General features: G+C 56.0%; 1 protein-coding gene across 10 annotated transcripts in view; it reads left to right on the top strand.

Annotated features, from left to right (window-relative positions):
* KIFC3 (kinesin family member C3) overlaps positions 1–19,415 on the top strand; it is a 36,118-nt gene that overhangs the window by 7,448 nt on the left and 9,255 nt on the right. For 4 of the 10 annotated variants that reach the window (XM_021093927.1, XM_021093926.1, XM_021093925.1 and 1 more), the window contains 8 exons: positions 3,111–3,249; positions 6,357–6,559; positions 15,302–15,367; positions 15,828–15,971; positions 16,101–16,340; positions 16,834–17,007; positions 17,732–17,879; positions 17,962–18,092. In XM_021093927.1, coding sequence (XP_020949586.1) covers positions 3,111–3,249; positions 6,357–6,559; positions 15,302–15,367; positions 15,828–15,971; positions 16,101–16,340; positions 16,834–17,007; positions 17,732–17,879; positions 17,962–18,092 — 1,245 coding nt within the window. Of the gene's footprint in view, positions 1–3,110; positions 3,250–6,356; positions 6,560–15,301; positions 15,368–15,827; positions 15,972–16,100; positions 16,341–16,833; positions 17,008–17,731; positions 17,880–17,961; positions 18,093–19,415 lie in introns of those variants that run through there. The other 6 variants (XM_021093922.1, XM_021093924.1, XM_021093931.1 and 3 more) reach the window with 4 other exon arrangements.

The following is a 19,415-nucleotide window of genomic DNA, read 5'->3' as shown; positions in this document are numbered from 1 at the left end:
CAGTCCAAGACGCAGTTCATGTTTTATGGGAGTTTTATGGATGAAGTAAAGGGGGCTCAGAGAGGTTAAGTAACTTGCTACTGGTAACACAGCAAGCTGGGCTCCAAACCCCTAAATGTGACTGGCTTTATAGGGTGTAAAGAGTCACACAGGGCTGGGATGTAATATTTAGAAACTGAATGCCTCCTGTAGTCCTGTATCTTTCAGAAATCCACTACTAAGAGTTTGGTTTTGGAGTTCCCATTGTGGCACAGCGGAAATGAACCCAACTAGTATCTTCGAGGACCAGGGTTCGATCCCCGGCCTCACTCAGTGGGTCCAGGACCCTGTGTTGCCATGAGTTGTGGTGTATGTAGGTCGCAGGTGCAGCTCGGCTCCCCTGTTTCTGTGGCTGTGGCATAGGCCGGCAGCTGTAGCTCTGACTCGACCCCTAGCCTGGGAACCTCCCTATGCTGTGACTGCGGCCCCCACCCGCGAAAAGAGCTTGGTGTTTGTTTATCTTTCCTACACAACAACTTGATTATAAGCCTTTTATTCTTTTTTTTCTTTTTTTTTAAACCTTCTATTCTGAGACTAGCTCTCTTCCTCAACAGTAAGTTTTGGTGATTTCTTTATGCCTGTCAATATATAGAGAACTACTTTTATCCTTTTCAACTGCTGTATAATATTCCGCTATAGGTTTTCTCTAACTGATCTTCTGTATTATTTCTGATTGTAACGAGCTCCTTAAACAAATAGCTATGCATTCATGCGGCTAGAGCTGTGAGCCATTTCAGGACAGCACAGGCACCTTTTTAAATGAATGTATTTGTTACGTTATGTATGAAGTGCCTACTCTGTGCTAGGTGCTGGTACACAGCAAAGAAGCGGGATAGACGTGGCAGTCTCGCAGAGGCCAGGAGTTATCAAGTGATCACAAATATATGTGCAAACCGGGCAAGGGCCGTTGATGTAGTGGCAGAGGGTGAAGGACCAGGGTTATCGGAGGGCGATGCGCCCCCCCCCAAAAAAAGACTGTGCATGAGAGGGTCCCCCTCTGTGTGCAAAAGGAGGGCAGGCTGGGGCATGGGAAATATGTGCCCTTCGAGCACATCCTCCCTCCTGTGGCCCCAAGCCCTGATCTGAAGATGGACCCTGTGTGTGGCTTCAGGGACAATCTTGGGCTTCGGGGTGTTTCTCAGCCCTTCTCGTGTGGTTTTATCTGGAAACTGACCCGAATGGTCCTTCTTTTATCTGTAAGTTCCGCGAGAAAAGCAGGTCTGGTGCTGGAGCAGTTAAAGAAACTGGAGAGCCCATTTTTTATCTGCCCTAAGCCATTGGTAGTTAAATCGGGAGGTGGTTAGAAACCGGCAGCCTTGAGTTGGGCGGTGGCTCTGTTCTTGAATTTTGATTATGGGTGTTAGGTTGTGGTTGCCGCTGAGTCTTAGGGTCAGCAGATCTGCTGAGGATCTAAGAAGCTCCCGCCAGCAACCAGCTTCCACATTCATGTCCTTCGGGGCCCGACGAAGCTCATTATGTGGCCAGGGGCTTCGAGGCCTGGGATGTGAGGCCGAAGTAGGGACCCAGGCGCAATGTGGCGACCCGGTGGGCTTGGTGACCTCCCCCGCCAGCCTCTCAAGCAGTTAAAACCTGAGATGTTTTCTTAGGAGGCTGCCGAAATTCCCAACCCCCTGGGGGCCTGTCTGCTCTTCCTGTGGCTTGGCCAACAGGCCAGAAATAGTGTAACCTTTGCTCTGGACAGCAAATGGAAACTTCCAGCTGCCGCCGTCGCCGCCACCAATGACAAGGCTGCTCGTGCTGCTGTGGCAGTTGGTCCAAGGGTGGGGATAAAATTAAGTCGGCGGGAATTTTCCTCAATTCAAGAGACGTGCTCACCACCCTCCCTTCTCAAATGGAAAGTGGGGTTTCTGTCTTAAGAATGGGGACATGAAGCTTCAGAGACGGGAAGTATCTTACCCAGGGTCACACAGCTCACCTGAGCCAGGCTTCACACCCAGGCCTTTCTGGACTGTGGGCTTTGATCCTTTTTTAAACATAGTATTTGTTCTTTTTGTTTTGAATACGCTGGGCACAAAGACACACACACACACACAGTGTCTGTAATCTCTCTTCCCCCAGAGCTTCTGTTATCAAAGCTAACAAAACAGAACACCCTGGATGCTTACAGAGTTAAAAATGCAGATGCCACAAAGGTTCCACCTGAAACATAAAGCCTTTCCCTTCTTCCCACTTTCTCTCAGTTAAGTTTCTTTTTATTCCCCCCCAAAGTTTACATGATGTGTGTTTCTCCTCGTAGCCCCTGTACCTCACCCGACCTCTCAGGAAACCCATGTATATTTCCACCAGATTTTGGGGGGCAAAGACTTCTTTTATTTCCATCATCCTTCAGTAGGATCACACTTTACATAGGGTTCTGCTGCTTGCCTGGGGCGTCTTCCCGTGTGAGTTGCAAGTGATTTTTCTCTGCATGAACGACTCTTTCTGCCCCTCCACCCCCCACCCCACCAGTTTACTAGTCTGTTCAATCTCAGTCGTCTTTGCCTTGGTTCTTCCTTGACCAGGAGACAAGGTCCGTGGTCTCAGCCATGCCAGGGGGTGGGCCACAGCCTTCCCTGCTCGTGTGGACCTGTGTGCCCTCTGCGTGGCAGTCCCAGGCTAGTGGCGTCTGAAGGTGGGGGCAGCTGACATCACTGGGGGTGTTGCCGTGTGCCTGGCACTGGGGGTGTTGCCCTGTGCCTGGTGGGGCTGCGGGGGCCTGTGGGTGGCGGGACTGTGCACCGAAAGTGAGCCGGCCACGGCCCTGGAGACTCGGGCCTCATAGGTTGGCCATGTGGGCTTCACCTGAAGATTTCTAGGTGCCCCAGAACCTTCTTTGCTGGTGGGGAGGGCTGGCTGCCGACCGCGGCCAGGAGAACACGCTGCCCGCCTCTCTCTGTGAGATCTGGGCATGTTTTCTTTCAGATGCCGGGCCTTGTCCCCATCCACCCACGGTGAGGGATGGAGTCTGGGGTCCTCACCAGCTCCAGGAGCACCCCATCCTTAGGCTCGAGGGGGGGTCCCCTCGCCACTGCAGTCCCCTTCACGTGAGGATTCTGATTATGTCTTGGCAGCAGGCCCTGCAGGACAAGGGGTGCGAGAGCAAGAGTCAGGGGACGAAAGAAGAGAAACTCCCGAAGAGGCAGGTGCCGGCCCCCAAGCGGGACCGGGAGGCCCAGGAAGCTGGTGGCGCCATGAATGTAGAGAAAACAGGTAAAGGAAGTCTGCCCGCGACCTGGATCAGCCCCGGCTCCTAGAGCTGGTGCCGGAGGGGAGGCTCTCGTCTGCACACAGTGTCCTCCTCGCCTGGGACTCAGAGACCCCAGCCTGCCCGTCCCTACTCCAGGGACACTCTCCTTCCCAGCGCCACTGGACGCCACCCGGTGATAAGCAGCTTTGGCCAGCATGGGCTGGAGTTGAATTTCCCTGCTTTTTGTCTTTGCCCCAGCGCCCGGCAAAAGCAGGGCGAGGGTGGTAGCCTCAGAGACGCCACCACCTGCTGAGCGAGGCCCGATTCCCCCCTCTTGTATCCGTGGGTCCATCCGGGACCCAGAAGCCCTAGGACAGAGCTTCACTCTGCTGCCTCGAGGCCAGGAAAGAGGAGCTGGTGGCTGTACTCTTCTCCCATAAGGTTCTAGAAGATTCTGTGGGCCCCCTTTGTGGGATCCCCAGCCAGAAGCCTGAGTCCAGCAGTTATGGGAAGGGTTATCCTCAGTGGGGGGCCCCAGGGAAGGGCTGAGAGTGGGGCAGTGGGGGTGGGGGGAGCTGGCCTTGCTCCTGTTTCCCTCCTTCTCTCTCCAGAAGTTGATTTGTGTGTCTGAACTTGCGCAGATGGAGTCACTCCCTTCTCTGCGGTTGTTCCAGAGCTGCTTTCACCTGTCAGGGCCTGGCCCTCATTCGGGGCGGGTGTTGGGGTCTGGCCGGGGTGTGGACAGACAGGCCTTGGAAGCGGGGGCATCATCCAGCCATTGCAGAGATCTGGTTCTTGTCAGTGGGGCCAGGACTGGACCCCCCTGTGTCTGCGTGTCCTTGGCAGTGCCCAGGCAGGGTCTCTGAAACACACTCTCTTCTGAAAACTCACCCTGGCAGCCAATCTCCTGTGACAGTGCTAAGGTCCCCCAGGTCCCTGCCCTTATGAACCCCTTTGATCTCACCTCTCCCTCGTCTGCTGACCTCCCTCAGCTTCTTCCAGTCCTTTCTCCGCCAGCCAGTGCTCTTTTGGCTTCCTGGCCCAGGGGCACTGTGCCGAGGTGGGGGTGGGCTCCCCTGGCTGTGGGCTCTGAGGGTGAGATGAGCAGTGTCCCAGGCAAGAAGGGCTCTTCCGTGTCCTGATGGGTGACACTCACACCTGCCCATCCCTCTTGGGTTCCAGGCTCTTGCCCAAGGTTGCCTCTTTGGACAAAGACCGCTGTCCCCATTTCACAAAGGAAAACTCTGGAGGGGCCCTCCCACGGGTCTCGGAAGTGGCAGAACCAGCTCTTGGACCTGGAGTCCAGAGTGTTTCCTGCCACACCACGGCTGTCTGCAAAGGGCAGAGGGCTGTGCTGGTCACATGCTGCCCATGGCAGCCCCGTGTGCGGGCCTGGAAGCATCCGTCTGCCCTCGCTCTCTCTAGAACAGACAGCAGAAGCTTGGCCACCTCTGTGTGACATGCATGCTGGGTCACATGCAGGCCGCACGGCCAGGGCCCCTAGCCAACCAGGGATGGCCCCTGTTCCTCTAGAGAGGGCCTTGAGGCAGCCGTCCCTCGGGGCTGGGAGGAAGAGAGAAGGCAGCGTGTGTGTGCTGGGCCTGCTCTCTTCAGAGTGGAGGCAGCTTCTCCCGGGCCGGTGCTGAGATGTCCTGACCAGCCTGGAGTCAGCTCCGTGTGCACTCCCACAACAGCCAAGTCTGAAAGCCAAGCTGCTGTTTTGGCTTCTCTGCTGTCTCCGGGAGCACACTTGCTGTCTCCCTGTGGGTGGAAGCTGGCATGTGTGACTTTATGTTTTTTTTAACTTATTTTTTATTTTTTTGTCTTTTTAGGGCCGCACCCGTGGCATACGGAGGTTCCCAGGCTAGAGGTCAAATCAGAGCTACAGCTGCCGGCCTACACCACAGCTCACGACAATGCCAGATCCTTAACCCACCGAGCGGGGCCAGGGATCGAACCTGTGTCCTCATGAATACTAGTCAGATTAGTTTCCACTGAGCCATGATGGGAAGCCCTGGGTTGTGTGACTTTAGGTGCGTGTGCCTTCATTCCCAGAGTCTGGGATTCCCCACCCCCACCTCAGTCCCAGCCACTCAGGGCTGTGGCTCTGGGACCTAGTTGTAGGGAACCCAGATGCCAGGGTGTTCTGAGGTCAGGTGGTGGCTCACAGCCAACAGATGCCACTTTTCATGCTTCACTCTTGGACACCAGGTCCTGTTTTGGGCATTGGCCAGGGCCCGGATTGGGCTTCCTGAGCAGAGGGGCAGCTCCCTGCCCTTCCAGCCTTTCCGCTGCCCTGCTACCCCGCCTCCTTGCGACCTGCCACCTGCAAGGCTGTGGCCATCCTCGGTGCCATCAAAGCAAGCTGTGACAAGCCTCCCAGGCCCCGTTAGCAGGTCACAGGCCTTGCTTCTGTATCTTTGTCCTTCTGTCCATCCGTCTGTGTCACTCCCGTTCCTGGTGACAGGACCGTGGAAGGCCGTGGGAGGAGGAGGACTCAGGCTGAGGCCCCGCCCAGCCTGCTATTTCTTTCTTCCTTGTGCCTGTGCCATCCCTGTGCTCTGTCCCAGCGAGCACAGGGGTCCACCCGGGAGCACCCCTGACTGTTCCTGCCCATGTGCATCTGTCCCCATGTCCTGATCTGTCTGCCCCTTGCACATGCTCACCTCCGTGTGCTCCCTGTCTGTGCGCAAGTGAGCACTCCCTGCAGAAAGCAGGGGCCAGGCCGGGGAGCTCCAGTCTGTCTTCTGTACTCTGCAGAGTGTTTGGGGTTTAAAGAACTCATATTCCCTGAAGGATAGTGTTTTCTGGGGAGAAAACAGCCGTTGCCAGAGACATGTCTTTCTCAGCTGCCAGCGCTTGTAGGCTGGCTAAGGAGAGGGTATCACCCATCAGACCCAGAGCACAGGCTTTGGGGGTGGAAGTTGCTTTCCTAAGTTCTGGTCCAGGCAATTCTAGCCCCCAGCAAACTCATGCTGCTGCCACCCCAAGCCCCTGCCCAACTCCCTTGGCCTCTCTGCTTGCATTCCCCTCCCCGTCCCCATGGGCCGCCCTGCCGTGACGTGCCCCGTCTCCTTGGCCAGGCCGGGACCCCTGCTGCCCTGCTGATCGGCCGCTACTTTGCTCATAGGTGGGCGGCTCTTTGGCAGCGGGAGGTGCTCAAGCCTGTCAGGGCCGCCGGGTGCGGCCCCCATGGTGCATAGGATGGTGGAGGCCATGTCCCAGCTGCAGGAGGAGAAAGCCCAGCTGCAGGAGGAGCTGGTGGCCCTACGGGAGAGGCTGGCTGTCCGAGACAGTGATCAGCAAGCCACATCCACCCAGCTGCAGAACCAGGTACCTGGGGAGGATGGGACGGGCAGAGGCCACTGCCCACCAAGGAGCAGATCAGAGGGCATTGCCCAGGGCACCACCAGGCCACTGGCATAATGGACAGATGGAGCCCCCTCTCCTGGCGTGGGAATGCACAAGAGGGCGAGGTGGTGACAATCAGAGGCCTGCGCCTCCCTTCCTGGCCATCCCTCTGCCTCATTCCTCGTGGTTCCCAGGGGCCAGGACTCAAGTGACAGGCAGCATTGTGTAGACGTGAGTGGAATAGGAAGGCACAGGGCTGTCCCTGCTCTGAGTCCCCCTCATCTTCTGAGGTGCCCGGGCTGGGCCAGCCAGGTGGACAAAGCTCATTGCAGGGGTCACCCCACAGGACACTGGCAAGAAGTGAGAGGCTGGCGGGTGTACAAGTGAGAGAAGGGAAAGTCCGAGGTTTATGCCGGCCAGGAGGACCCTGGGGACCCCACAGTCCCTGTGGGCTGAGCCATGGCCTTCCACTGCATGCCGGGCAAACTCATTCTCTCCTTCCTCCGCCACCTGGGCCCCAAGGCCCCCTGCCTCGGGCTCAGCTCCCCACTGTCATTGTCGGCGTCTGTCTCGTGCCTGTGTCTGGCCCTCCCCACTTCCCCGTGTGCCTGGAGCTCATCCCCAGGCTCTTGGCCCGGGGCTCCCCGTGGAAAGCTCTGCCATCTCTGTCTTCAGGCGAGGCCCTGCTCTTTCTCTGTGATTACCCAGCACATGGACCTGCTTCCCAAGGGAGCAACCCTGAATACCGTGACTTGTCCTCAGTTCCAAGGGCAGCAGATTATTTTCATAGGCAGCATTTTTCCAGATTATATGAGTGTGCTCAAGAACTCTGTCCTGGAGTTCCCGTCGTGGCTCAGTGGAAACAAATCCGACTACTATCCATGAGGACGCAGGTTCGATCCCTGGCCTCGCTCAGTGGGTTAAGGATCCAGCATTGCCGTGAGCTGTGGTGTAGGTCTCAGACGTGGCTCAGATCTGGAATTGCTGTGACCGTGACATAGGCCAGGGACTACAGCTCGGATTTCACCCCTAGCCTGGGAACCTCCATATGCTATGGACGTGGCCCTAAAAAGCAAAAAAAAAAAAAAAAAGGGCAAACTATTAGTTCTGACCGCTGTCCTTTGCTGAGTTGGGTGGGCCACCGCCTCGGGGCATCTGACACTGGCTTCGTTTCACTGCTGCCTCCTGCGCTGTCTGCCTGCCTTCTTGCTTCAGGTGTCTGCTGAGTGCCTGGTACGAACGGGCGCCAGCTGAGCAGGGGGTGCTCAGGTGGACAGGCGTGCCCTGGCCTGTGGAGACTGCAGTCTGGGGAAGGACAGACATTTGTTACCTGCACCTAGTTAAAGCTTGGAGTGCAATGAGGGCTGTGCCAGGGGCCTTTCTCAGGGAGATCAGGACCTCTCAGGCGACATCAGGGTTAGGCTCCCTGAGAAAGCAGCGCTGGAGTTGAGGTCTGGCACAGGGCAGAGGAAATGCGTGCTTCCTGAGCTGAGGGAACAGTCCGTGCAAAGGAACTGTGGCAGGAGGAGCAAGATGGGCATCGGGGGAACTAAGGCTGGTGCAGCCAGAACGTGGCATGAAGCGTTGCCCTGTGCGGCTGTGTCTGGACCTCCGTGGTCTGTCCTCCACAGGTCTGGCCTGTGGTGATCTCTTCCTTGCCTGACCCTCTGTGGTTTGGATTGTCCAGGCACTTCACTTTTGAATCACGTTTGTTTTTTTTAAGGAACTTGACTGAGGAGTTGCCGTCGTGGCTTAGTGGTTAACGAATCCAACTAGGAACCATGGGGTCGCGGGTTCGATCCCTGGCCTTGTTCAGTGGGTTAAGGATCTGGCGTTGCCGTGAGCTGTGGTGTAGGTCACAGAAGCAGCTTGGATCCTGCGTTGCTATGGCTGTGGTGTAGGCTGGCAGCTGTAGCTCCAATTCAACCCATAGCCTGGGAACCTCCACATGCTACAGGTATGGCCCTAGAAAAGGCAAAAAGACAAAAAAAAAAAAAAAGAACTTGACGGAGAGATAATGCACCTGCCATAAAATTCACGCCTTTAAGGTGTACAACTTAACAATCTTAAGTACATTAAGATGGTACGTGGCCATCACCACTGTGTAGTCATACTTTTATCAACCTACGAAGTCCTATCAGGTCTCTCCCCAGTTTCCCCTCCACCCCCAGCCCCTGGCAACCACTACTCTGCTTTCTGTTCATATGAATTTACCTTTTCTGAACATTTTATATAAATGAAATAACCATATGTGGCCTTCTGTGACTTCAAACAAATTTTTAAGAAATCTTTTTGTTGTTTCTTTAACTGCAAAATTGACTTGCTTTCTAGAGGGGAAGTTGGAGGTCAAGCATCTCAGCCCTTTCGGCGTCTCTGAGCCCCAGCTCTCCAGGCGTCCCTGGCCCCTCTCCTCCCCCCGCCCCAGCTCCTCCTCCTTGGGATGATTTGGAGAATTTAGAATGGTTCCTGGTCGTTGCTCATGTTTTATTCCTGAAATTTCTGACTGCCAGCCCTTTTCTGAGAAGGTCTTCGCAGGAGATACATGTGAAGCTCGAGGTCTCCGAGCCACTCTTTGGAGAGTCTAACCCTGGGGAATCTATGGCCAACCACCTGGGCCTGGAGTTGGGTTCGAATCCTGACTTTGGCACGACTCAGGTAGCTGTGTGACCTGGGGCTGGTTAACTACCACTCTGCGCCTCAGTTTCCTCATCTGTAAAATGGACCTAATAACCGTGCCTGGTGAGATGACCCAGTGTTGGTCGTGCCACCACCGCTACCACCACCATCCTTACTGGGAAGAGCTTTGGCTGTGGAATCATGTGAGCTGTGCAGCTGCTGTGAGTCGCTTCTTCTCTGAGCCTTCATTTACCATCTCTGTCGCTTCCTGGCTATTGGGCAGATCAATTCCGAGACTGGACAGAAAAACAGATGGGAAACTGTAAAGTGCTGTGCCTCGTGAGGTGTCGCTTCTGTGTGTTCTGGTCTCCTGTCAGCCTCACTGTAGTTCGAGACAGATTCACCTTCCTGGTCTTCCGTATGTTGCTGCTCGAAGAAAAGCCTGCTCTGGGGTACTCGCCACCTCCTTTTCCTGGTGCCTCCTTGTCCCCAGCCTTGTCCACACTCACCTTCTGAACGCAACTAGCTTTCCCATGTGGCTCTTCCTGGAAGGCTGTGTAACCTAGGGGTTAAGACTCAGGGCTCTAGTTCCTGCCGTGGCTCAGTGGTTAATGAACCCTACTAGGATCCATGAGGATGTGGGTTTGATCCCTGGCCTTGCTCCTTAAAGATCCAGCATTGCTGAGAGCTGTGGTGTAGGTCGCACACGCAGCTTGGATCTGGTGTTGCTCTGGCTGTGGTGTAGGCTGGCTGCTCTAGCTCCGATTAGACCCCTGGCTTGGGAACCTCTATATGCCACGACTGCGGCCCTAAAAAGCCAAAAAAAAAAAAAAAAAAAAAAAAGGATTGAGGGCTCTGCAAGTGTTCCAGTCCACCACTTAGTGGTCAGGTGACCTTGAACACTTTGCTTAACCAAGGCTTAATATCTTGGAACCTCAGTTTTTCTTCCTGTAAAATGGGGACACTAATAGAAGGTACCCCACAGGACTGTGGCCTTCAAAGCGATGATCTTATGAAGCCCCCCCGCCCCCCAGTCCACTGGTAAAGCTGAATTCGTAGACAGAGCTGCCGTTATCCTTGTTGGGACCTGGGCTTGCAAGGGCTTCGGGAGTCTTTTCAGGCATCCCCGCCATCTGTCACATGTAGGTGTTTCTATTTCCTGGGAGCCCACCGTGCTCCCGGTGGGAGCACTCAGGTCAGAGTCCTCAGTGCTGGGGCTCCCAGCTGACCCAGAGCATCAAGGCCACTGGTCTTGGTCTAGTGACCTAGGAAGGCTGTGACTAGTCTGGATGACCCTCCTTGACATTGGGAACAGCAGCCCCAGGCCACGTCCTGGTGGCCTCAGGCTCCCCTCTCCTCTTGCCCCTGGAGCAGTGACCTCCATGCCTTGGGCGTAAGTGAGCCTCCTTCAGAGCCCTCAGCGTCCACCACCTCTGCTGCCCACGCCCTACCTGACGACTCACCCACCCATAGTCGCTGTTTCTCCCCGCCCCTCATGCATTGAGCACTCTTTTTTTTTTTTTGACATTTCTACGGCTGCTTCCGTGGCATATGGAGGTTCCCAGGCTAGGGGTCTAATCGGAGCTGTAGCCACCAGCCTACGCCAGAGCCACAGCAATGCGGGATCCGAGCTGCGTCTGCAACCTGCACCACAGCTCACGGCAACGCCGGATCCTTAACCCACTGAGCCAGGTCCAGGGATCGAACCCGCAACCTCATGGTTCCTAGTCGGATTCATTAACCACTGAGCCACGATGGGAACTCCCCACATTGAGCACTCTTTCCACGTGTGTTTACTGAACACCTACTATGTGCCAGGTGCTGTTCTAGGCACCGGGAGTACAGCATCATCCAGCAGACAATTATCCCTGCCTTCTCCGACATTCATTCTAATCATAGAATTTGCTCGTGCTGGGCCCCGTCCTAAGCCCTTTACAGGGAGATTATTTCATTTAATCTCACTTCATCTGCAAGATGTCTTGGAGGAAGCTAGGGCCATGGAGAACCATGGTGGGGTCGAGACTTGTCCAAGGCTGTCCGGCAGACGGGGTGATGTGTGTGTGAGAAACCTGGACTTTCTGGCCTGAGAATCCACGTCCCCAGTGTCCCTTCAGATGTGGCGACTTAGCGGTGGAGGCAGGGCCGGATGGCCGTGGCCAGGAATCAGGTCTCCCAAGAGCGGGCGTGTGTTGGGGACAGGATGGGGTGCTTCCTGGGCTGCCCCTGGGATCTCTGGGCTGTTTGCTTGGGGCCTTCTGGATCCCAGCCCAGCAGCGCCTTGGTCTTGCAGCTGGGAGAGCCCTCACTCCCAGAGGACAGCTGATGATGGAGGCCCGGCCTGGCGGGACGTAGGGAGATAATCAGCAGGTTGTCTGCGTCGAGAGGAGGCAGCTGGGCAGACACAGGCTACGCCGGCGGCCCCCAGCCTGTGCTGCTGAGCTCCTTCTGTCGAGAGATGCAGCTCTGGGTTTGTGTTAGGTCAGCACAGAGGCCAAGCTCCCTCTCCCCTGGAGGGTCCCAGCACCACGCCCGAGGCTCAGTTTCCCTGGCTGACCAGGAGCCTGGGGAGGGCTGGTGCTGGGACCTCCGTTGACCTCGTGCTGTCCTGGGGGCCGTCACTGCAGCCTGTCAGGAGCCTGCTTCCCCCTGGGCCTGGCTCTTTGCACTTGGGAGTGTGTGTGGTCCCCTCGCTATTACTTCAAGTGCCCATCGAGGGTCTAGGTGTGCTGTCCCCTCCCGCGGAGCTGGTGAGAAGCAAGCACCTTGACTGCCTCGGGGCTGTGCTGGGGAAGGGGTGCCCACAGGGGCTCCCTCGCACGGAAAGCCCTGCTTTCTGGTCGGGTTGCCCCTCAGCTCCCCCTCTCTGCTCTGAGCCTGCCTCCCGTCTGTGGTCTGTCTCCTTTGCCCCCCTTTTTCCCTGCAAGCCTCCCAGTGCCGACCCCTCTGGGTGGGGAGCAAGGGTCCCATCCTGGGTGGCACATATCCTTGTTTCCTAGCCCTGGATGGAGCCGCTGGCCAGGGCACGGCCACCCCCTACCACAGTGTCAATGGGCTGTGTCCCCCACTGCCTGAGACAAGCCGGGAGATGACTGAGTATCCAGCATCTCTGACAAAAGGGGTCTTTTACGGCCTATTCCTCATTCCCCCAGCCCCGAGCCTGCCCCGTTTGCCACCTTTTGGGGTGCTGCTCTGAGATTCCAGAGACCAGGAGCACCCAGAGTTCCGATTGTGATGTAAGAAGAGAAGAGGCACTGGGCCACAGGCAGGCGGCAGGCAGGCATCCTGACCCCCAAGGAGACACTGGAAAACCCTACTCCAGCCGCATCGAGTCTGAGTGCGGTGGTGGTGGGGACAGAGCACCCCCAGCCCCGGGCTGAGGAAGCAGCCCATCCGGCGCACCCGCTCGGTGCAGGTGGATCTTCCCGGAGTGACTTCTGAGGCAGGGAAGGGAGGCAGGGGACCCCTATCTTTCAAAAGGAGCTAGACCCCACCTATTCGGGGGCGGGGGGGGTGCGGTGCAGGAGGAATACATATTCTTTAAGGCCCCAAAATTTCTGAAAGTGGAGAGAACTTGTCCCACAATTGTACAGTCCAGAGGCCTCTACTTTTTTGTATTGCGTAGGCAGTTTTTGGATTGTTTTGACTTAGTGTGTTGAGGAGCCTTTTCCCGTATCATTTAAAACTCCTGATAAACCTACGTGTGGTGACTACATAATAGTCTATGAGCGCACGTACCGTAATGCACTTAGCTGTTCCCCTCATGTTGGGCATTCAAGTTATTCCCAATTTCGTGACACAGGAATGAGTGGCTGCCCTCTTCAAACTGTCCCTCACTCCCCTCTGGGGTGAAGGACCTGAGCACCCCATGTACCAGGCTCTTAACAGAAGAGGGTGTTGGAGTGGGCAGAGACCTGGCATGAGGTTTGCTGCCTGGCTTGGTTCACGTCCAGCACATTGCTAGCAGGGAATGTGCTGGTGGAGGTGACAGAGGTGACATTCTCAGGTGCAGTCCTTGGGGTCACCTGCTTGTCTACAAGGAGGCCTTGGACCGCCAGGTGGGATCTTGGTTGCCCCTCTGGGTCTTGTGTCTTGAAACCCACCTCCCCAGCTCTGAGTGAGCTGGCATCACTGGCCTTTCCCTTGGAGGTAGGGTGGAGCCACTTCCACCCCCAGCTTTGCTCAGAGAAGCAGAGGCTGACTGTTGTTCATCTGCCTTCGCCAGCCCTGGGAGGCGGTAGGCTGCAAGCTCGTGATGCCCACAGACTCATGATGACATCACTGCCACAGACAGTGCACACATGCTGGGAACCCCAATGTCTGGCTTTTCTCTCTCCTTTAGTTTTTTTAGGCCCACAAACCATATGGCGGCATATGGAGGTTCCCAGGCTAGGGGTCAAATTGGAACCGGCCTACACCACAGCCACAGCAACGCCAGATCCTTAACCCACTGAGCAAGGCCAGGGATTGAACCTGCATTCTCATGGATGTTAGTCAGGTTTGTTAACCGCTGAGCCACAACGGGAACTCCCTCTCTTTCTCTCTCTTTTTTTTTTTTTTTAAACTTTTTATGGCTGCACCCATGGCATATGGAAGTTCCCAGGCTAGGGCTCGAATCAGAGCTGTAGCTGCTGGCCTATGCCACAGCCACAGCAACGCAGGATCCGAGCCACGTCTGCAACCTACATCACAGTTCACGGCAATGCCAATCCTTAACCCACTGAGCAAGGCCAGGGATCGAACCTGCGTCCTTGTGGACACTAGTCAGAAAACCCCGCCCCCCTCTTTTTAATCTTTTCTTTTTTTGGGCCGTACTTGTGGTATGTGGACGTTCCCAGGCGAGGGGTCGAATCAGAGCTGTAGCTGCCAGCCTACACCACAGCCACAGCAATGCCAGATCTTTAACCCACTTGAGCAGGGCCAGGGATCGAACCCACATCCTCACAGATACTAGTTGGGTTTGTTACCACTGAACCACAACGGGAACTCCTGACTTCTCTTGAAAGATCAGAAATTTGGCGGCGCCGAGCCTTTGTTTCCTGCCCACCCCACCCTCCTCGCCAGCTGCAGTCTGCTGCCTCCTTCGGGTGGATCTTGATGTCCAGTCCTGCACTGCTTGTCACCTGCCTTACCTGGCTGGTGGCCCCTGTAGGCTGTGGGTTTCTCTCCTGATGGTTAGTAATAAGAACCCAATGTTTTGAGGCTGCTTATGTAAGTCGTACCTCCTTACCCTCCATGGAGTGAGTCTGACTCTCACTGTCTCTTTCCCAACGTACATGTGATCATCACAGAATGTTCTACAACTAAAAAAAAACCTAAACATGCTCCCGTGAACACTGGTGCTAAAGTCTCGGTCCACATTTGGGGTTATTTCCGGGGAGAGGTCCCTGGAGGTGGGCCGATGTGGAACCAGGGTCTAGGGCCGCGGGGAGGGCAGCCAGCTGTCACGGGATCCTGCTCTCTCAGGCTGGTTTCCCTGCCCTGCGCTCCAGCCGAGCCAGGGCACCTTTGCCTCCTGGAGGGGTGCACACCCCTTCTCTGGCTGACAGACTCCATGAGCCACAGCTCTCCAGGAAGGCAGATGTGCCCTGGTCACTGGCAGGCCCATCTCCATAGACAGACTGGATGTGCCCTGGTCACTGGCAGGCCCATCTCCATAGACAGACTCACCAGGAACCACTCAACGTGGAAAATTCAAGGACTGGTCCAGGTTTTTTTGATGCCTAAAGTTTATATCATTTGGAGGTCCTTTTAAGAAAAAAAGAATATAAAGTTACAAATACAGAAGTAGGTACGGGTCTGGGCAAGGTGGGCGCCCTGAGGGTCAGCCTCCTGAGACTGCCAGTGAGTCACCCTGGTATGGGCCCAAGGGTCACCTCTGCTGCAGTTGCTCCCCAGACTCTCCGGAGAGCGCAGGCTGGCTGGTCCTGGGATGGGCGCGGGTGCTGAGAGCTGTCAGAACCCGGCCAGGTGCCTTGTACCTGTAGTTTGTGTGTGGCCTGATGCTTGAACACATCAGGGAGGGCTGGGGCCGTGGGGTTGGGCGCCAGGCCTGGGCGTGGGCTGGAGGAGAGGAGCCAGGCTCACCGTGCCCCCGCTTTGTGCTGGCAGGTGGAACACCTGAAGGAGAAGCTCATAAGCCAGGCCCAGGAAGTGAGCCGCCTTCGATCAGAGCTGGTGAGCTGGACGGCGCCATCCTAACGGGGGCCCGGCGGGATTGGGGGGGCTCCGCGTACGCTGAGCACCACTCGCTGAGCCCACGAGGTCGTGTGACCCACAAGGGGAGGGAGGTTAATTCTCATTTGCTGACGTAAAGCAGGAGTGTGAAGTCTGTGTATAAATGTGACTTTCCTTGTTACTTTCACACGCAGGAAAATAGAATGGCAGGGGTGGGGCGCCGCTGGGAGCAGTTCCTGCTTCACCACCGGCTCCATCTCTTTCTTTCTCCTGTCTTTATCTTTGTCTCCCATGGGGCCCCTTCTCCCTTCTCCCATCACTGGCCTTTCTTTCTCTTTTCTCCTCTCTCTGTCCCCACCTCTCCCCTTTCGCCTGCCCGCTCAGCCTCCCCACTCCACCCTCCCCCTGCCACCACATCTGCCCTTGACACATGCCCCCCCTCGGCTCGGTCTCTCTGCAGGGAGGCACCGATTTGGAGAAGCACCGGGACCTGCTGATGGTGGAGAATGAGCGACTGAGGCAGGAGATGCGGCGCTGCGAGGCAGAGCTGCAGGAGCTGCGGGCCAAGCCGGCAGCCCCCTGCGAGGGCTGCGAGCACAGCCAGGTGGGCCCAGGACCAGGGTGGCCCTAGGGGGCTCGATTCCCAGCAGTCACCCCAGTTCCTCACGCTGACTCCTGCCCGCTGGTCTCATACCCGTCCTGGCCCCCGTGCCTCCCGGCCGTCTGCCTGCAGGAGAGTGCCCAGCTCCGTGACAAGCTGTCCCAGCTCCAGCTGGAGGTGGCAGAGAACAAAGGCATGCTTTCGGAGTTGAACCTGGAGGTGCAGCAGAAGACCGACCGGCTGGCTGAGGTGGAGCTGCGGCTGAAGGACTGCCTGGCCGAGAAGGCGCAGGAGGAAGAGCGGCTCAGCCGGCGCCTACGCGACAGCCATGAGACCATCGCCAGTCTGCGGGCCCAGTCGCCACCCGTCAAGGTGAGCTGGGGGCCTGAATCCACCTCGGCTATGGTCCCTGGAGTCTTGGATGGGCCAGATGTTGGAGGGACTTGTCTTGGAGAAAAAGCAGGTGCGAGTGGTTGAAGGAATCCTTCCAGGTCTGCGGTCAGCCTTGTGCCTTCTCCTGCTTTGGTCCAGGGCCAGGCCCATGTAGGCATCCAGCAACTGATGCTTGAGATGCCTGCTGTGTGACAGCCACGGACACCATGCATCATTAGATTTGCCCTTGTCTTTGCCCTTCTTGACTGTTCTGTGCCCAGTCTTGGGCCATAGCCAGGCTTGTGGTGGGCTCATGAAGGTGAGCAGATTCCAGGAGGCCCTTGCAGCACTCTGGAGAGTTAAGACCTCGTGGCTGCTCTAGTTTATTTCTGCGGGCTGTTGATCAGATGTTCCTGAGCTTCCCCTCAGGGGCCCAGGGTGAGGTCAAGGCACCCACTCACCTCCATGCACCTGTCCCTCCCTCCCCTCACAGTATGTCATCAAGACAGTGGAGGTGGAGTCGTCCAAGACCAAGCAGGCCCTCAATGAGTCCCAGGCCCGGAACCAGCACCTGCAGGAGCAGGTGGCCATGCAGAGGCAGGTGCTGAAGGAGATGGAACAGCAGCTGCAGAGCTCGCATCAGCTGACTGCACAGCTCCGGGCACAGGTGTGTGGCACTTGCAAGGGGGCACCGGTCTATCTGGGCAGCATGTGTGTGCCCCACCCAGTGCCACAGGCTGGCCTTTGGCACAGTGCAGCAGCCCAGCACTTGGGGTCCGACACACCCAAGATTCAGTCCCTCCTTTCCCTGCTGGCTGTGTGACCAAGGGCAGGTTTTTGTTTCCATACCTATAAAATGATCTGATCACGGAACCCACCTCCCGGTGGGGCTTGACCTAATCACAAGATTCGCTTAGGGCCTGGCACACACTCTTAGAAGGGTGCTCTAGTCAGTTTTATAACAAATGGAGTTCCCGCTGTGGCTCAACAGGCTCGGTGGTGTATTGGGAGTGTTGGGACACAGGTTCAATCCCCAGCCGGCACAGTGGGTTAAGTAGCGGCATTGTGGCAGCTGCAGCTTAGGTCACAACTGTGGCTCAGATCTGATCCCTGGCCTTCCCATATGCTGCTGGGTGGCCAAAAATAATAATAATAATAATTAAAAAAATATATATAACAAATGCTCTGCCTTACTGTCCGGGGGCCTGATCTGTTACGGGCTGGGACCCAGGCTGATGCTGGCCTAGGTCGGGAAGTAGCTGCATGGAGCGCCCAGCCCCTTCTGGGTGAGACGCCACCCTGCCCCACCTGTGTGTGCGTGTCTGTGTGTGAGGGGCGGGGCTTCCTCCCTTCCCGGGCTGGCAGCGCTGAGCTTCCCGCCCTGGCCTCAGATTGCCATGTACGAGTCAGAGCTGGAGCGGGCGCACGGGCAGATGCTGGAGGAGATGCAGTCCCTGGAGGAGGACAAGAACCGGGCCATCGAGGAGGCCTTTGCCAGAGCCCAGGTGGAGATGAAGGCCGTGCACGAGAATCTGGCAGGTGAGCCGGTCGGTGGCACCTTAGCCATTCCCACGCCACGGCCCTTCGCCCTGTCTGCCGCACACCCCTTGTATCCCCATAGGTGTCCGGACCAACCTGCTGACATTGCAGCCAGCACTGCGGACCCTGACCAACGACTACAATGGACTGAAGCGCCAGGTGCGCGGCTTCCCACTGCTGCTGCAGGAGGCGCTCAAGAGCGTCAAGGCCGAGGTGAGTGGGGGCTGTGGTGGTGGAGCTGAGAGAGGCTCTGGAGCCCCTGGTGGGACGCAGCATCCACCCAGTGCTCCCTTCCAAAACTTAGAGAAGCCCCAGGCAGTAGCTCCCCTCTGCACATCCTCAGACCATTTGAAACAGTCTAGGCGTTCCTGCTGTGGCTCAGTGGGTTAAGGATCCAGCTGCAGGAGTTCCTGTGGTGGCTCAGGAGAAATGAATCCAACTAGGATCTATGAGGATGCTGGTTAGATTCCTGGCCTCACTCAGTGGGTTAAGGATCTGGCATTGCTGTGAGTTGTGGTGTAGGTTGCATACGTGGCTCAGACCAGCAACTGTAGCTCAGATTCGACCCCTAGCCTGGAAACCTCTATATGGCACCGGTGTGGCCCTAAAAAGCAGAAAAAAAAAAAAAAAAAAAAAAAAAGCAAGGATCAAACCATCCAATCCAATCCATCAGCTCTGGTCACTGTGGAGGTTCAGGTTCCATTCCCTGCCTGGCATACAGTGGGTTAAAGGTTGAAGGATCCTGTGGTGCCCAGAACAGTGGCAGTAGGTCACAGGTGCAGCTGGGATTCAATCCCAGGCCTAGGAACTTCCATATGTTGCAGACGTGGCCATTGAAAAAACAAAACACAAAAAAAACAGCAACCTGGTTGGGGCATAGGTCTTTGGGTATTTGTCTTGTCATGACTCTTTGAACCAAACCTGTCACATGTATCTCTATATCCCATACGTGCTATGCATATCTTTATATCTCAAGTATGCTACATATAGTCTTACATCTGTTAGACTTAATTTTCTCAAGCTGTTCTTGTGCAGTATGAGAATAGCCAATGTCTCTTAAGTGCCTCCTACGTGCTGAGCCTTTTATAGCCATCAGCTCCTTGAATGTGTATGACAGCTCTGTGGGGTAGAGAGACTGATATATTTTGGGAATTGAAAATAGTTCTCCTTTAAAAAATTATGTCAGTAATACATGGACTTGTTGAAAGTTCAGCCCCCGCAGAAGGGTATCAGACGGAAAGGGGAAAGGCCTTTCTCTGCCACCCAGCCTGCTCCCCAAAGGACACCTGTCTCCCAGCATTTTCCCTGAAAGGTGTTCTGAGCCTGATGAAAACTACTGACATAGGTATATGTATATATGCACTTTCTTTTCACTCAGCAAAGGGGAACAGGTGGACGTGTGTGTATGTGTATACATGTGTGTACAGGTGGACGTGTGGTCGGCATCTTGTTTCTTTTCCCTGTGAAGTGTAACTTGGAGATAGATCTTTACCTTCCAGCGCCTATAGACCCATGAGTTAGATGTTATCCCCATTT

The sequence above is a fragment of the Sus scrofa genome, chromosome 6, assembly GCF_000003025.6.
Source record: "Sus scrofa isolate TJ Tabasco breed Duroc chromosome 6, Sscrofa11.1, whole genome shotgun sequence".
NCBI lineage: Eukaryota > Metazoa > Chordata > Mammalia > Artiodactyla > Suidae > Sus > Sus scrofa.
The sequence above is the reverse complement of the archived record's forward strand: the minus strand, read 5'-3'. Positions and strand labels throughout refer to the sequence as shown.